The sequence below is a fragment of the Nicotiana sylvestris genome, chromosome 9, assembly GCF_000393655.2.
Source record: "Nicotiana sylvestris chromosome 9, ASM39365v2, whole genome shotgun sequence".
Classification (NCBI taxonomy): domain Eukaryota; kingdom Viridiplantae; phylum Streptophyta; class Magnoliopsida; order Solanales; family Solanaceae; genus Nicotiana; species Nicotiana sylvestris.
The window spans coordinates 171341491-171357301 of NC_091065.1; the positions used below are offsets into that span (position 1 = coordinate 171341491).

General features: G+C 35.0%; 1 protein-coding gene and 1 non-coding gene across 4 annotated transcripts; both read right to left on the reverse strand.

Moving 5' to 3' along the window:
- Nucleotides 1–2791: 2791 nt before the first annotated feature.
- On the reverse strand, nucleotides 2792–2864 carry TRNAE-CUC (transfer RNA glutamic acid (anticodon CUC)). The gene has a single exon. It is a non-coding gene; the product is annotated as a tRNA-Glu (tRNA).
- A 2653-nt stretch (nucleotides 2865–5517) lies between these two features.
- LOC104229221 (probable serine protease EDA2) lies at nucleotides 5518–14070 on the reverse strand. 3 transcript variants are annotated; one of them, XM_009781819.2, is made up of 13 exons: nucleotides 13860–14070; nucleotides 12867–12992; nucleotides 11882–12037; nucleotides 11274–11456; nucleotides 10528–10644; nucleotides 9983–10036; nucleotides 9832–9903; nucleotides 9014–9219; nucleotides 8799–8893; nucleotides 7922–7996; nucleotides 7348–7431; nucleotides 5712–5810; nucleotides 5518–5611 (listed from the first exon to the last, which is right to left on the reverse strand). In XM_009781819.2, the coding sequence occupies exons 1-13, from the start codon at nucleotides 14031–14033 to the stop codon at nucleotides 5604–5606; spliced, it is 1449 nt and encodes a 482-aa protein (XP_009780121.1). In that variant the 5' UTR covers nucleotides 14034–14070; the 3' UTR covers nucleotides 5518–5603. The 3 variants fall into 3 exon arrangements, with proteins under 3 accessions (XP_009780121.1, XP_009780119.1, XP_009780122.1); XM_009781817.2 differs by having other exon boundaries at nucleotides 5518–5810; nucleotides 13860–14069; XM_009781820.2 differs by lacking the exon at nucleotides 9983–10036 and having other exon boundaries at nucleotides 5518–5810.
- Between the last annotated feature and the right edge of the window lie 1741 nt (nucleotides 14071–15811).

Genomic DNA, 15811 nt, shown 5'->3' on the forward strand with positions numbered 1-15811 from the left:
TCGAATATATTCAAAAGCAGAATCATAACATAAATAAATGAGCTAAGGGAACGAAGCCCATGCGAAAATAGTCAAATTACATCAAAAATTCCGAAATTGGTCAAACCCGACCCCCGGGCCCACGTCTCAGAATCTGATAAAAATCACATCAATAGAATCCTTATCCTCCCACGAGTCCATACATACCAAGAACATCAAAATAGGACCTCAATTGGTTCCTCAAATCCCCAATTTTACCTTTCCAATTTCAAGCCCTAGCTTCCCCAAATTTTCACCCTTAATCTCATAAATTTCATGCTTAAACAATTGAAAATCAACATAGAATCGAGTTTTAGATTCAAGAAACTTACCTCAATGGACACCCCATTGATTCCCTCTTCAAAACCCTCCAAAAAGCTTCAACTCCGGATAAAAATGGTGGAAAACAACCCAAAATTCGCGAAGAGGAACTTATATACTTTCTGACCCAGGGATTCCGCACCTGCGGTCCTTTTTCCGCTTCTGCGGTACCGCTTCTGTGGTCTATTCAACCGCATATACGGTTTTCACTTAAAGTCCTGGGACTGCACCTGCGCTTATCCACCCGCACCTGCGGTCTCGCAGGTGCGTTACACCTCCCGCACCTGCAACTTCTGGCTTTCTCTCATATGGCTGCATCTGTGGCTGATCTCTCGCTTCTGCGATCTCGCACCTACGGTCCCCAATCCGCAGGTGCGGTTATGACAGGAACTCAACAGCTTCAGCTGCAAACTCTAACTTCCAACTTCCCGATAACCATCCGAAATTACCCCGAGGCCCCCCGGACCTCAACCAAAAGTACGAACAAGTCATATACCACTATTCAAACTGATAGCAATCTTCGGAACACTTAAAACAACATCGAATCATCAAAACACCATCGGATTCAAGCCTAAGGTTCCCAAAACTTCCGTATCCCGCAAATGATCAAAAAGTCTATCAAACCTCATCCGAATGACCTGAAATTTTGCACACATGTCACAAATGATACAACAGACCTACTCCAATTTCCGTAATTCTATTCCGACCCCGATATCAAATTTTCTCTACCAACCAGAAAATGCCAAAATTTCAATTTCGCCAATTCAAGCCTAAATCTACCATGGACCTCCAAATTACATTCCGATCACGCTCCTAAGTCCCAAATCACCTCACGAAGCTATCCATACCATAAAAATCAAGTTTCGAGATCGTTTACTCACAAGTCAACTTTCGGTTGACTTTTTCAACCTAATGGCCAATTTAAGAGACTATGTCTCTCATAACACTCCAAAACTACTCCAAACCCGAACCAACCGACACAATACGATGTAATGAAGCTAAACAACACATAAAGAAGCAGAAATGGGGGAAGCAACGCGGTAACTCATGAAACAATCGGCCGAGTCGTTACAAAAATGAAACAGAGAGGAAGTCAAAATTTCTGATTCGGGGAAAATATTTGGGGATTACAAAAAGTGTTAGTGATAAAATATGAAAAATATTGTTGAACCAAAAATGCATATTAAGATGAAAAGCGATAAGTTGGAGGTGATCAATTTATGGCTTAGAGCTTGTTCAGCTTATAACTTTTAAAATGTGCTTTCAGAAAAATAAATTTGGAGAGTAGTAGTTTGTGTTTGGCCAATATTTTTTTTAATATTTGATAAACAAATTATATTTAATTAATCTTTCTAAAAACTGTTTTTGAGTGTGAAATTACAATAAAGACAACATCAAAGTTCATTTTACAATTAGTACCATTCACATAGAGATATAATTCGAATATATATTATGGAAGACTTTAATTAAGCACTTTTAATGCAAAAGCCAAAAGTGCTTATAAGATGGTTTGCCGATCGGATTTACTGTTTTCCTAACCAATATACATAAATTATATACTTATTATACATGGTTATGCACATATTATATATAGATTAAAAATATATTATATATCTATCGGTTATTTTTAGTTTAAACGGTTGATAGACAGCTGTTTAAATTAATTCTTCTTGATTTTTTATTAACATAACAAAACAGACATGTCAACCAAGCACTTTTCATCACCTTTAATAAAGTACAATGGTAGTGTATGGGTTAAATATTTATCTCTTGACTGCCCATTCTTCTCGACACTGAACATGTCTACTTGATTAATTATCTTTTCGATAGTCTTTTCCAATTTAACGTTTAGGGAGATTTTTTTCTTACTTTTACAACTTTATGCTATCAGCCTATCACGATTAAAAAGGAAAAAAGTACTTAGCTTTTTTGTGGTTATTTACTCCACAAAAAAGAAAGAACGTTAGCTTTTTTATTACAATCATCTAAGAGCTCTTGTACACACGCACCATTCTCTGTGTAGCGTATTATTCTTAAGGAGAAATATATTTATTTGACTGATTTACATCTCGGGAGTTTGGTCAATACTTCAGGTGTTGTTTATAAAAATATCTATCGATTATAATTTATAACATAGCCCAATTTGTATATCTCAGTCTAGTTAGATAGTTCCTCGTCTCATTTTATGTGATGCTCTTTAAGCATAAAATTTAAGAAAGAATCTTTCTTTAAAAAATAAATTATGGTCTGAAACAACTCATTTATATATGTGTTGCTATAAATCATTTGATTAAGAGTGAAAGAAAAAGTTTAAAAAATTTAAATACAGATTTTTTTTGAGATAAACTAAAAGGAATATATATCATATAAATTGAAACAGAAAAAACATTCTTCTCCTTTTTGCTCCGACAATAAAAAGAATGACCGAAAGTGGGCGAAAAAAGCAAACAATTTCCGTTGCCGGGACTTGAACCCGGGTCTCTCGGGTGAGAGCCGAGTATCCTAACCACCTAGACTACAACGGATTTGGTATCCGAAGCTAACAAAATATTATAACATTCAAGAAGTCACTAAATTAGAACATTAGTCAATTGTTAATACTTCAATAATATTTGTACATAGTAATTTATGCTACAAAACGTGATTGGTAACCTTTAGTATGCAATGAGCTTAATCGAAAATTTAGTCTAATGAAAAATTAAGTAACAGCTGAAAGAACATAAATCTCTACTAACTAAGATCGAGAAAAAAAAAAAAACATAAATTGTTACTAAAAAAATTGACGAAAAGAATTTTCCGGTCTACTAACAGAAAACGTTGCTTGCAAGTTCATATGTGAAGGGCAAGTATCATCTTAGGATTAGCAGTTGAGTGAAAGAAACAACGAAAAGGGAAAATGGTGATAATTGTAGTCTAGCTAGTGGTCGTTTGTTCATGGGAAAAGAGTTATGAACACCTACCTCAAAATCTTAAGACAATAGATGGAATAACACATAACCATTGAACCCCCTTTTAGAATTATTATATTACATAACTGACGACAGACAAGTGTAACATTCTCTATTATCTCACATGTGTAACATTCTTTATTATCTCACATGTGTAACATGGTTCTCTGATTTACACGTCGATTTAGTTTTCTTTTTTCGTAGGTACATGGTGAAAAATTCCTTAGTTTTGGTTGTGTTTACCAATTACTAAGAATTGGTCTAATTTTGATTAAAAACTATAGGGTCTTATTTCCTTGGCTGGTTCAAACAATGAATCTTGGTGCCAAGGTCTTGATGGTCTTGCCTCTCGTTCTGCTGCTTATTCCGAATTCACAAGGCGCCCGTTTTGCTAAATGGTAAGTAAGTATACATTTCTACTTTAGGGTTTTAACTTATATACGCGGATAATATAAAGCTATTTCATGCATAGACTCAACGAGCGAAATATGTCGTCAAAATGAAGTGTGCTCTGCTCTCTCACGATCTCTACTGAAAAGACTAAAGGCTCCCTACTAAAATAGGTTGCCAAACTACGACGAGAAAGTTTCGCCATATATTTTGATAAGACAATGATTTTTTGTCATTTTCAGGATAAGCCTAGCATGGTCATTCTTGGAGCAGAGGCCAAAGAACAGACCACCTCAGAACAAGTTGTTGACTACAGTCTACAGTCTACACCGAAATAATTCCTCACGCTGTCAATCATGGCAAGCTTATAGCCTGTTTGGCCAAGCTTATTTTTGGCCAAAAGTGCTTTTTTTTGCCAAAAGCACTTTTGGCCTCAATTTGAGGTGTTTGGCCAAGCTCCTGGAAGGAAAAAAAGTGTTTTTGAGGAGAAGCAGAAGCAGTTTTGGAGAAGCAGAAAAAAGTAGCTTATCTCCAAAAGCACTTTTGAGAAAAATACACTTAGAAACAGTTTTTTAAAGCTTGGCCAAACACTAATTGCTACTCAGAAATGCTTTTCAAACTAATTAGCCAAACACAAACTGCTTCTCACCAAAAGTACTTTTGAAAAAGCACTTTTGAAAAAAAACACTTCTCAAAATAAGCTGATTTTTGTAGCTTGGCCAAACGGGCTATTAATCTGCTATTTTGCATTTCATGCATTTAGTATTTGAAACTCACTGTCTCAGACTAATTCAAATTTTGTTTTGGGTCGGCCCACTAAGGTGAGTAAAGCGTTTCTCCATTTCCAGGGTTCAAACCAGAGACCTCTGGTCAAGAAAATTGATCTCAATCATTTCATCAACACCCTTAGTGGTTCTTGAAATCTAGCTAGTGTTTTTTTTTTCTTTTTCTTTTGGCATAAAAAAATTGAAACTCGTTCCAATTAATCCATATTTACACATGGTAAGCCCAAAAAATTGCATAAGTATGATACTTTTTTAGGTGATCTTTAACTTTTGACCCCCACTTGCGGCATTGGCAGAACTTCAAGGTCAAAAATTAAAAGTGATGTTTATGGGGCAAGCGAAGGGCAACACTTGTTAAGCTTCAAGTTCTTCCCCCGGGGTAAGTGATGACAAAAATTCAAGACCATCCACTTTTAGAGTAATTTGTGTACTTCACCCGGTCAATGCTTCATACCCGGACATTTTCCATTCTCAAGGCCCGAACTAAAGGCCTCTAATTAAGAGCGAGGGGATCGCAACAATTCCACATCCCTTGATGATTCTTGAAATCCTGCTATACCTTACCTTCTTCAACACTTTCAAGAACCTCACTATCAAAGTTTCATGGTTTAATATACAGATTTTGTCTGGTGGACAATCTGAAGTCGAGGCTACGTCTCAACTTGAATGCGATGAACCAAGGTGGCAATCTATGGCACGTTTCATTCTCATACGCCAGAGCCCCTCATAACTGTTTCATAGTTAAAGAACTGTGAAATGGCCCCTTATCGCCTTTGGTACTAAGAGGGCTACATTTAGCATTTCAAATACTGGCCATTTTAAAGAAATTTCCCAGTATACATGTCATCTGTCACAGATCCTGCTTATATATGTCGAAAATGAAAATTTTCCTACAAGAACAACTGCTACGATGCCATGTAACTCCACCCGATTCTTCTTTTACCAACCTTGTAAAACTGATGTCTGACCGATATTTTTCCCAATCATGGTCAAACTGTGAGGCAAAGTTGTGCTAAAGCAACATTACAAAATGTAAGAGTTCTAAAGAACGAGACTTAAGAAGAAGAATTGCACATGTTTAGTAGCAAGCCATAGTACACGAGATCAATTCATACAGATGACATCGTTCATGGATGGGCAACTATACATCTGTCCACGACGAGATACATAATTTAGTGGTTAGTTAAAGGACATAAAATATACTTCAGTGTGTATAGCTGGGAGATGATGTTTCACATCCAACTCCTACCTGAAACCTGGCACTGGGACAGCCATAAATCTATATGTTTAACAATCTTTTCCCTTACTTTCCGAACTGCATCAGGGGAACTGCAGTTTTTGGCGTCACCTGTGATATGAAATAATTTTCATGAAAAATGCATCACGGTTCATTGCTTCAAAAGAAGGAACTTCACAAAACATCATGCCTAAGACAAGTCGAAGATCAATAGAGACAGCAATCCTGGTAAACTTTGTGCGCTCAATGTAGCTTCTAAAATTGGAATGACACTAGCAGTTAATCAGTTTGATGTTCTTATCATATATGTAGACTGAAAGCTATATTTCAGATAATTGTCCAATTTGATGCTAACTTCGACTAACTTTGTGTGTTCAAAGTAGCTTCTAAAATTGGAATGACGCTAGCAGTTAATCAGGTTGATGTCCTTATCATATATGGGGTCTGAAAGCTATATTCAGATAATTGTCCAATTTGATGCTAACTTCGACTAACTTTATTTGGTGAGCAAACTAAAAGTATCCAACTAAAAGTATGAAAATGTTGGAGACATTGGACCCTCTGAATCAGTAAAAAACATAACATACTGATAGGACTAAACAAATTACGAACTAAAGAAAGAACAAGTCACAAATTGGAATTTTGCTTATTAAGCTTTTTCTTTAAAGTCAAAATGCTTTATTAGTGAACAGTACGCATCAAAATATCTAATATGGTTATCTGGACTAATCACATTCTTCTAGCAAGCCTCCGTGCTCCGTTAATTATTTATACCAAAAGATATATTTTTAGTATGGTATAATGAAACAAGAGCTAGCTTTTCATGATCCTAACATCCCTCTCAAATGCCTTGAACATTTTCCTATTCCTCTTTTCAAAATTACCCTAAAGGGACACAATGGAGTTACTTTCCACACTGCTTTTCTTCTCTTTTCCAATTCTCTTTAGCCTCTAGGTCGCAACTACTCAAACACCATCCTTAATAACACCAAATTTGATGTCAAATAACAAATTGGCCGCAAAGCTGTGAAACAATTCGAAATTGCACTTAAATATGGTTTGCATCTTCCCCACACCTTTACACAGCAATTAGCTTGCTCCTTCTAAGATTTTCCGCCCTAAAAATTGCATTTTATGTAGCACACCAGGTGAAAAGGGCAACTTTTTTTTGACAGCTTAGGATTATCCATATTGACTTCCACAAGTCCTCATGTCACCCCCTTAGGGTAATCCTACGTGATAGGAATCTTATGTTTTTTCCCATTGACATTCACCATTAATTTCTCATTGAATTGCAAGTGCTACCAACTGTATGCAGCAGTTCAGGGTCATAGTTGAGAACAACATAAATTTAAATTTTTTATCATAAATAATCGCCAACGAGAATTTGGTTTATTTTTTACAAACCTGATGCCGATAAATCTGCGAATCTAGAAATTCATTTCGATTATAGAGGTAAAAGAAAATAAGAATAATAATTGCAGCAGCGACCAAAGAGACTAAATTAAGTAAGATTAAATAGAAAAACTGCAAGCAAAGAAAAGGAAATATGGGGTTTGACGTAAGAATACTCATGTCCAGCGTACTACAGGATATGCAAAACCAGTGAAGTCTAAACAGTTAACGTTGAGATCTGAAATATGCATACCTTCAGGGACTAAAGGAGACTGGGGGCAGCCCCGCAAGTCAGTTCCATGGCCACAGTTATGGCAAGAGACTATGTAAGAAGGCACTGAAAGTTGAAACGGGGTCTCAGAAACAAGAAAAATTACTTGCAGTACAACAATTTAAAGTCAGTACTCTAGCTCAACAAAATTGTCACTTCAGAAGTACTTTTAGCATAAGGTCATTCGGTTTCTGATCCGTCACTTTGAATCAAGCACACACTTCTCTGAGATAAATCTATTATTAATTGTTGCAGACGAGTTTATTGGAAAATATATGAAGTTATGAACCACATTAGCAGATGAATCTTCAATATGGACAACAGATTCCGAATACAAATTTTACTTTATGATTTAAGAAAATTTCTTGCAGATGAAGAACGGTCCATTTTACCCTTCGTTTAATTTTTGAATGGTAGCATGGTTAATTCTACTATAAAAAAGATAAAACAAGCATTAATAAAGGTCATGCATCTGTCCTGGAATACAACACTCTACCAATCTAGTTTCACAATAGATGGGGATGAAATTTCACTACCGGAGCAGCCTAAAACTTACTCTCTGGGGAAGAAGTCTGTTTTGACGCATGTCGCCAGGGATCCTGTGATCCATTGGTGAAGATAATCTTTGACCCTGCCAAAACAAAATTTTAAAATAATGAAATTTGTAATTCCATAATTGTTCCATATTTGTACCAGGATAAAGTGAAAAAACAAATTGTCTATTCATCCAACTAGAGCTCCCACCCTCTCGAACATTTTTTAGGCATGACAAACGGGTAAATGGCGTGACAGAGACAGAATATCTATGGAAACAAAGACAAGTCAAAGAAACATTCTATTCCATTGACAAATACTCGTATAGAGACAAATTCCAAATGCCAGAGATGGCATTCAGTTAGATATTGAGTCCAATCTGAAAGTCATCAACCCCAAAAAACAAGGTTTTAAAAATTTCAGAGATAAAACATACACCTTCCATTAAACTGAGCATGCTCTAAAATACAGCCATTTATATCAAGTATTTATCCCCCCACCCCCAACACACACACCCTCTCAGTTGGCTTGAGGTAATTATTTTATTTTCTTTAAACATTAACACAAGTGATAAACTTAAGCCAACAGTGACGTCATGTCATTACTTTGTAAAAGTATCAGGGTGTGCTGTGAATGTTGGGATCATATAAAGTAATCCGGGGTAAATTGATTAGCTGCCAAAAGCTTTTAGCAAAGCAAAATAAAAAGACCAACCGACGGAATCAAATAAAATAACATAGGTAATGAATATTCTCTTATTAAGTGCACCCGAGCCGACAACAGATTTTCCTTTCTTTTTTTCCTTTCAAATAAACTCAAGGGTATCCTATTAACAGATATATCGGATAAGGAAACATAAAGGAGAAATGAGACTGCTGAAATAACTATCAAATGGTTACCAGCAATTTTTGTTCCTCCATAGTACAAGTTAGTTGCATCAACTTCAGGATATATACCGGTGCCAAAGACATTCCTGCAAAGGTCCAAATGGTATCTGCACGAATGAATTATGAAGTCAGTTCACCAGAAGGTGTGTGACTAAACAAGTGGAAACAGCTCAGTTGAACAAAGAAAAGAAACAGGGCTTAAATACTTCCAAGAGTAAGACACATGCCTGGTATCAACTTTAGTAGAGCGAATACTATCATTCGAGGGTGCAACCTGAAAATATGCAACTTCTGTGCAGACCTGGAACCACCACAAGTGATCAGAAGTATCACCATTTACAGCAGTGTTCTTCAGATTTTCCTGATTGTATGTTTTGACGCTGACCCCCAAAGTCTTAATGTAATACTCCTTTACATAAGTGGCATATGCATTCTGCAAATAAGAAATAAAATAAATGATTAAAGAAGTAAAGAGGATAAGCAAAGTCTTCCACAACATGAATTCTTTTTTCTTTTTGGGTGATTGGCTCTTGTAACATGATGTTCTGGTCAGTGGTCACAGATTATGCAGCTGGAATTAAGCTGAATTCCTCATTTAAGTGTAGAGAACTTCCTGGAAAGCTAGCATAACAGGAAATCGATAAGGAAAATTTTGACATAGAGAACTTGAGATTTTTCAGAACTACCTATCGAACATAAACATCCATGGGAATATCTACTTATGTTGTTTCCGAATATAGAATATATACACTCTAATCCAGGCGCAGCTGGAAAATTGTTCTTCAGTAACTAATAATTTTTTTGTTTAACTACTTACTGGTTCTAAGAAAAGAGAAAAGGCATATTTATATAAATATGGGTATCTTCTCTAAGAAAACTTATGTACGTGATACTGAAGAAATTCTCTTCGTGGCATTTCTGACAAGCTCCCGAAGGTAATATGTCTCTGATCTCAACCTCGTGGGGACAGGGGACGCTTAGGGGGGTGGGAGGGGGAAGGGGGTTACACTCCAAAAATAATGTAAGGCAACAAATGAAACCATACCACTAAATCTTCCCCAGACTTCTTTGCTTCAAGTAGTGGGATGCATAGTTTGTCTGGACTTCCATATTGAAACTAAAACATCAAAAACTTTCAATTAGGAAAATAACAAACTCGTTCAATAGAAGATATCTTATGAATGTCTCATACATACTGCTGTAACTGCAGCATCTGCGAGAAAGTACAGGAAGTCACCATCAATCCTCAGCTGAAAGAAAATTAAAGTTTCTGTGTATCAGACTTATAAAAGAGAGCAACAATAACGATGCATCCTCTCCTTGATTGAGAACATGAAGTAACATGTTTATTATTTGGTCAGATTACATCAATCCAAAGTCTCTTGAGATCATAAAGCTACGGGGTTGGCAGTATTCGCCATTGCCCATTTAACCTATGTTAAGGATTAATTGGTTTGAACTTTAAAACTCAACCAATAAAGCATTAATCTGACGGACTTCAGCAGCCCACATTACTGCATATATCATCACTGATATGTTTCCGTAAGCATTAAAGGGTATACTATTATAGACTACTACTAGAAAAAAATGGAAAGAACAATTGAATATTATACTTAATTAGTATCCAGAGTTACCACAGATATGATCAGCAATATGCTGCTTTAGATGATTGAGGTCAGAATGTCAGAGAATTCTTTGAGAGGAAGGTAAAGAAATCACACAAACAATGAACAACCAATACCTCATCAGCACCAAACAACGCTTTAAGGTCCTTGCGATTTGACGCAAGCCTTGTTTCTACTAGTTGAGTAATTTCTTGCAATACTGCTTTACATTCTGGACCAGCAGATTCGCCAACCTACAGTAGGAAGACCAGGAGTCAAATTCACAGATCCTCTAGAAACTGTGTCCAACAAATCCAAAAGAGAGCCACAAACAGACAACATTCTTAGTCACATTGTCTCAATTTCACAGTGTTCAGGCCTGTTCTCTTGTAAGCTTTTTTCTTTTGGGATTTATTCTCTTGTAATACTATAGGAGTTAGAGGCATTCTCAGATGATCATCTTCCTTCTTTAGTGATTGAGGACAGCTTGTGTTTTTTATTTTTCCCAACTTTTGTCTCTCCCTTTTATTAGTACTACTAGTAATTATTTAACGAATATTCTAAGATAATAGAAGGACTAAGCCTGTTCGTTCAGGAAAACAAAACAACTGTTACCAAAAGGCTAATTTTCTACAAGCAATTAAGCTTACACACACAGTTACTTCTTCCAAAACCATATCTAAACTCAGATAATGTTTCCAAAAACAAAATAAAAAACAAAAATAAACTAAAAACCACAATGTTTTGTAATCCATCACCTAAAGAAAGATAAAACTTGCAAAAGGAAGAACATCCGAAGAGCTTTCCTTTGCATTACCATTTTTTTTCCTGATGCGAAGAAAACTACCATAAATATTAACAACCAAAGTAGCACAATTTTTACCTGCTTGTCAAAATCTGAGAAGCTGTAAACTGCTTGAACTACAGCAGAGCTTGCAAGGCTTCCACAAGTCAGGTGAGGAAACTTCAGGCGAAACCATGCACTAAGGGCTCCTGAGTATGAAATACCAAAGAAAAACCACGGGTTTTCAACATTGGATCTGTTGAGCTTCACGTTCAGGGACTCCTGCAGCATATAAGAACTATTATCCGCTGAACAATCATCATGCAAAAGGGAAAGAAGGGGAATTGAGAAGTGGTAAACTAAATCAGTGATGTAACATAGGACTTATTTTATTGCATACCTGAATCAAAGGCTCATCATTTCACGCTTTCCTATCATTTATTTTTCGTCTTGCTAATATTGACATTTTGAAATTACATATAGAGATGCATTGACGAACTAGAAGCAGACTACCCACCTAAAATATGGGTTGTCAGATTTTAATTAGTTCTGGGCCAAGTGCTATAATCCAAAGACATGTTACCTATAGCGCCACTAAATGGTGGTTGGTTTACCCTAATCTCACGAGATATCGCAAAGATTATAAGAACTTTGGATTGACACAAAATTACAATAGATAGAGGATATAGAATTAAGATGCAACCAACCTGATAGAAATTCCTGAAAGCTGCCAAGTCAAAAAGTGCCTGTTTTGATGACAAATATTTCAGATTCCCAGTTGTCAAGGATTTGAAGGGTGAACTCTTCCCGTAATAGCGATGCTCAAGAGTAACGACAGCAGCTCCAAACTTCTTCGCCAAAACCTGTTAAACAGGCAAGGTTCAGAAGTAGAAGTTAGTGGTTTTAGCCTTCCATGACTCCAAATGATAAGTCATTGTCACAGCCAAAGCATGTACCTATGTGTTTGTTTTGTGCCAGCAAACCATAATACTAAAAGCTGTAACTCATTGCCGAGGTTATTTGGCTTAAAATAATCTCAGTATAAAATTCGCATTGTTACCTGGGTGTTTGGTTACCATTTTTGTTTCTCGAATAAATAAAATCATATTCCACGTAACTTATGTGGGAAATCATGTATACCGGAACAACGTGGAATAGGAGTACTTGTACTAGCAATATGATAAGAGCAGCTTAAGACCTTACCTTAATTATAAAAACTATGATCATGACAGTATCAGATAGTAAGAATTCCTAATTTTTGAATTTATCAGTAAGGTAAAACTTGTATTTTGCCACGTATTGATCTTTTTAACTAAATAAAGTATGACAACAGATTCAAATAGATATCAACTGAGATACTTGAATTAAAACCACACAAAACATTTGACCAACTTTAGCAGTGCTAAAACGATCCTAAAGCATATAAACCACGATTGCAATTTCTAAGATCAACCTAGGTCACAAAAATGAAAGATCAATTTTTTTCCCATTTCCTTCTCCAATTCCTACCGCCATGTTACCCCACCCATGGCAAAAGGGGAGATTGAAAGCGAGTTGGGCACCGGAGAAAAAGAGGGGAAGCGGCATAAAGGACTTGACTGTCTTGATAAATAAAGTAAAAAGACGAAACAAGAATTATAAGAACGCATTCACGAATAGAATATAGGATCAGCAGTAAGGATTACAACTTACACTGAGGTAATCATTCGGTATCCCGTTGCAAGCAGATTCTCCACAAATTTTCAAAAATATGGGTCCATCAGGACTTCGGAAATAGTCAAGAAACTCATAGTACCTCTGTCCAAATGTACGATGATCCTATAAAATAGCAGCACCAAGTTAAAGGCATACAATGGCCAATGCAGCCAATCAAAAACAACTAAATGCTTGATCCATCTTTATCTTGACTACCTATTGATCCATTTATTGGACTTTTAAATCCTACAAGCTTTTACTTTCATAGTGCTATACTTGTCCTAGTAGCACATATTTCTCTTAATATTCAACTGCATTGGATGGATTCCTTTCATTCTCACGTTGATATAGTTATCTCAATGCATCGAAAATCTTCATGATAATAGAAACATAAAGGGGCAAGATTAATGTTTTTTCCAGGTTCAACAACAACAACAACATACCCAGTGTAATCCCACAAGAGAGGTTGTTTCCAATAGACCCTCGGCTCAACGAAAGCATAACACAACAGTTATGACAAAGAAATACTCGGGATCCTATAAAACCATTTTTTTTTACGTACTTCAATGTAAAAACATAATTTTCAAGTCTATATTCTCCCCAATTTTCAGTAAAAATTATAACAAGGGATTTTTCTAAGATAATACAAGAAACAAATTTTTGAGCTTGATGCCTCTCAGACCATCCCCACCCCAAAGCATAACTTCTTGTTACAGCAAAAACAACAATTTCACCATCCAAAGCAAACAATTTTATTAGTTTTAAAGTACAAGAAAAAAGGTGAACCCAATTTTTTTTTAAGGGTACACAAAATTCAATCTAACCCATTAAAATTTCCATAAAACAAATTGAACTTTGTATATAAATAATATAAGCTAATCATATTTCACACATATTTTTTCCCAAAGAACACAAATAGAATTCATAAAAGGGTTCTATCTGCAAAAGCTATAAATAAATAAATATATATAAAAAGAAGAAGAATATTACGTAAGGAGAAAAGTGATCAAGAGTCTGATTGAACCAGTGTTCTTCTTTGGTCAAGTATTTGTTATTCTGTGAACTGATTTGCTGAAGAAGCTGAGAATTTGAGATTCCCTTTGAGATTCTAAGCAACTGTAAGAAGAAAGCCAGAAGTAGAGCTAAGCCAGTTAACTTCTTCATCTTTTGTTGTTTCTGTTATTGATTTGTTGTTTTTTATATAATGTATAATTGTTATATTATCCTCGGAATTTTGCTTTTGTCACATCAACCTTTGTACAATTGTCCTACCTAGCGCCGCAGCTTCTACGATATTGCGGAAATTTTAAAAAAAAGAAAAAAGAGAAGAGATAGTTTTACTTAGCACAAAATTAGATTTCATCAATTTTGGAATTCTAAAATGTTAAAATTTTGATTAATCACTGCCCATAAAGTATTAATTGCAGACGATTAAAATGTTGGTTATATCGAATAAAGAAGTACAAAATGATATATTATTAAGAGGTAATCATTATAACGAAAAATATAAAATTGGTCGGCTAGCCGAAACTAATTACATTCGCTAGTTAGATGTTTACAATATATATATATATATATATATATATATATATATATATATATATATATCGTCCGTTATTATTTTTGGGAGTGGCTAAAAATACAAGTTTCTCATCATTATATGACTGACGCGAGCTAATGGGCTGGGCCAATCTGGACTCAAATGAGCCCAAGCCTGAAATATGCGAGCTTTGATTAGGGCCTAAATTACGGGAAAATTTTCGTTCATATACCATATAAGAAATTATATTACTAAATATGTTCATAGTTTGCATATTACCCTTCATGCTAATAGTTTTTTTACATAATATAGACAATGCATTAAATAAGGAATCATTGTAGCCGTAGACTTCCTTATTTAGGCGCGCTAAAATTAGGGATTAAATATTCTTCCAGATCTTCCACAACGCAAATCACGCACATTAATCTTCTTCGTCAGTTTCGTTTCAAATTTAGCATCTCTGCTCTTTCGATACACTATGTTTCAAACTGTTTTCTAATTTCACAAATCAAAAACGACTAAATCTTCTACATCAAACGCAATTATGTCCAAATTTCAGTAATACAAAGTAAAGGAAAAGAGAGCAGCAATTCCACCATTGACATCCATTAAAAAGCTTTGAAGCTTTGAATTCAAATTTGGGTTTTCAAAAATCATTATTTGTTTGGATTGGGTGTTGTTACAAATAATTGGGAATGTGGTTTGGAGTTTATATCTCAATTTTGAGGAGTTTTGGTGAAGATTAGACTTGGTTTTGGCTGAATTTCGGATTGAAACTCGAAGAAGAAGAAGAAGAAGAAGAAGAAGAAGAAGAAGAAGAAGAAGAAGAAGAAGAAGAAGAAGAAGAAGACAACATGACATACATTATATTGCAGAAATTGTAGAAAAATTGTAGAAAAATTGTAGATAAATTGTAGAAAAATTGTATTCTGTTGTTTATTTATTTTTCTTTTATTCATTTAACTATTGTATGAAAGTTGAACAACATTGTATAAAAATTATATTTAAGTAGTATTATATTGTAGTTGTATATAACTTAGTAGAAATAATGTACGAAAATTGTAGATAATTTGTAGATAAGTTGTATAATATATAATAAGTTGTTTGAAAATTATATTTACTATGTATAAATCAGATACAAAATATACAAAGGACATATTGTATAAATTTTGTATGTAAGTTTTATGTTATTGTAGTTGTATTTCACGGGGTGGAAATAATGTGTGAAAGTTGTAAAAAAATTGTAGATAAGTTGTATTCCTCTATAACGAGAGATGTTGGCATATCAAGTAACTTTATTGTTGCAGACGAACATACATGAAAATAAAGATAAATTCTGTTATAAACAGTTTGTAGAAATTTTGTAGATAATTTGTAGAAACATTGAAATTATGTATTTTCA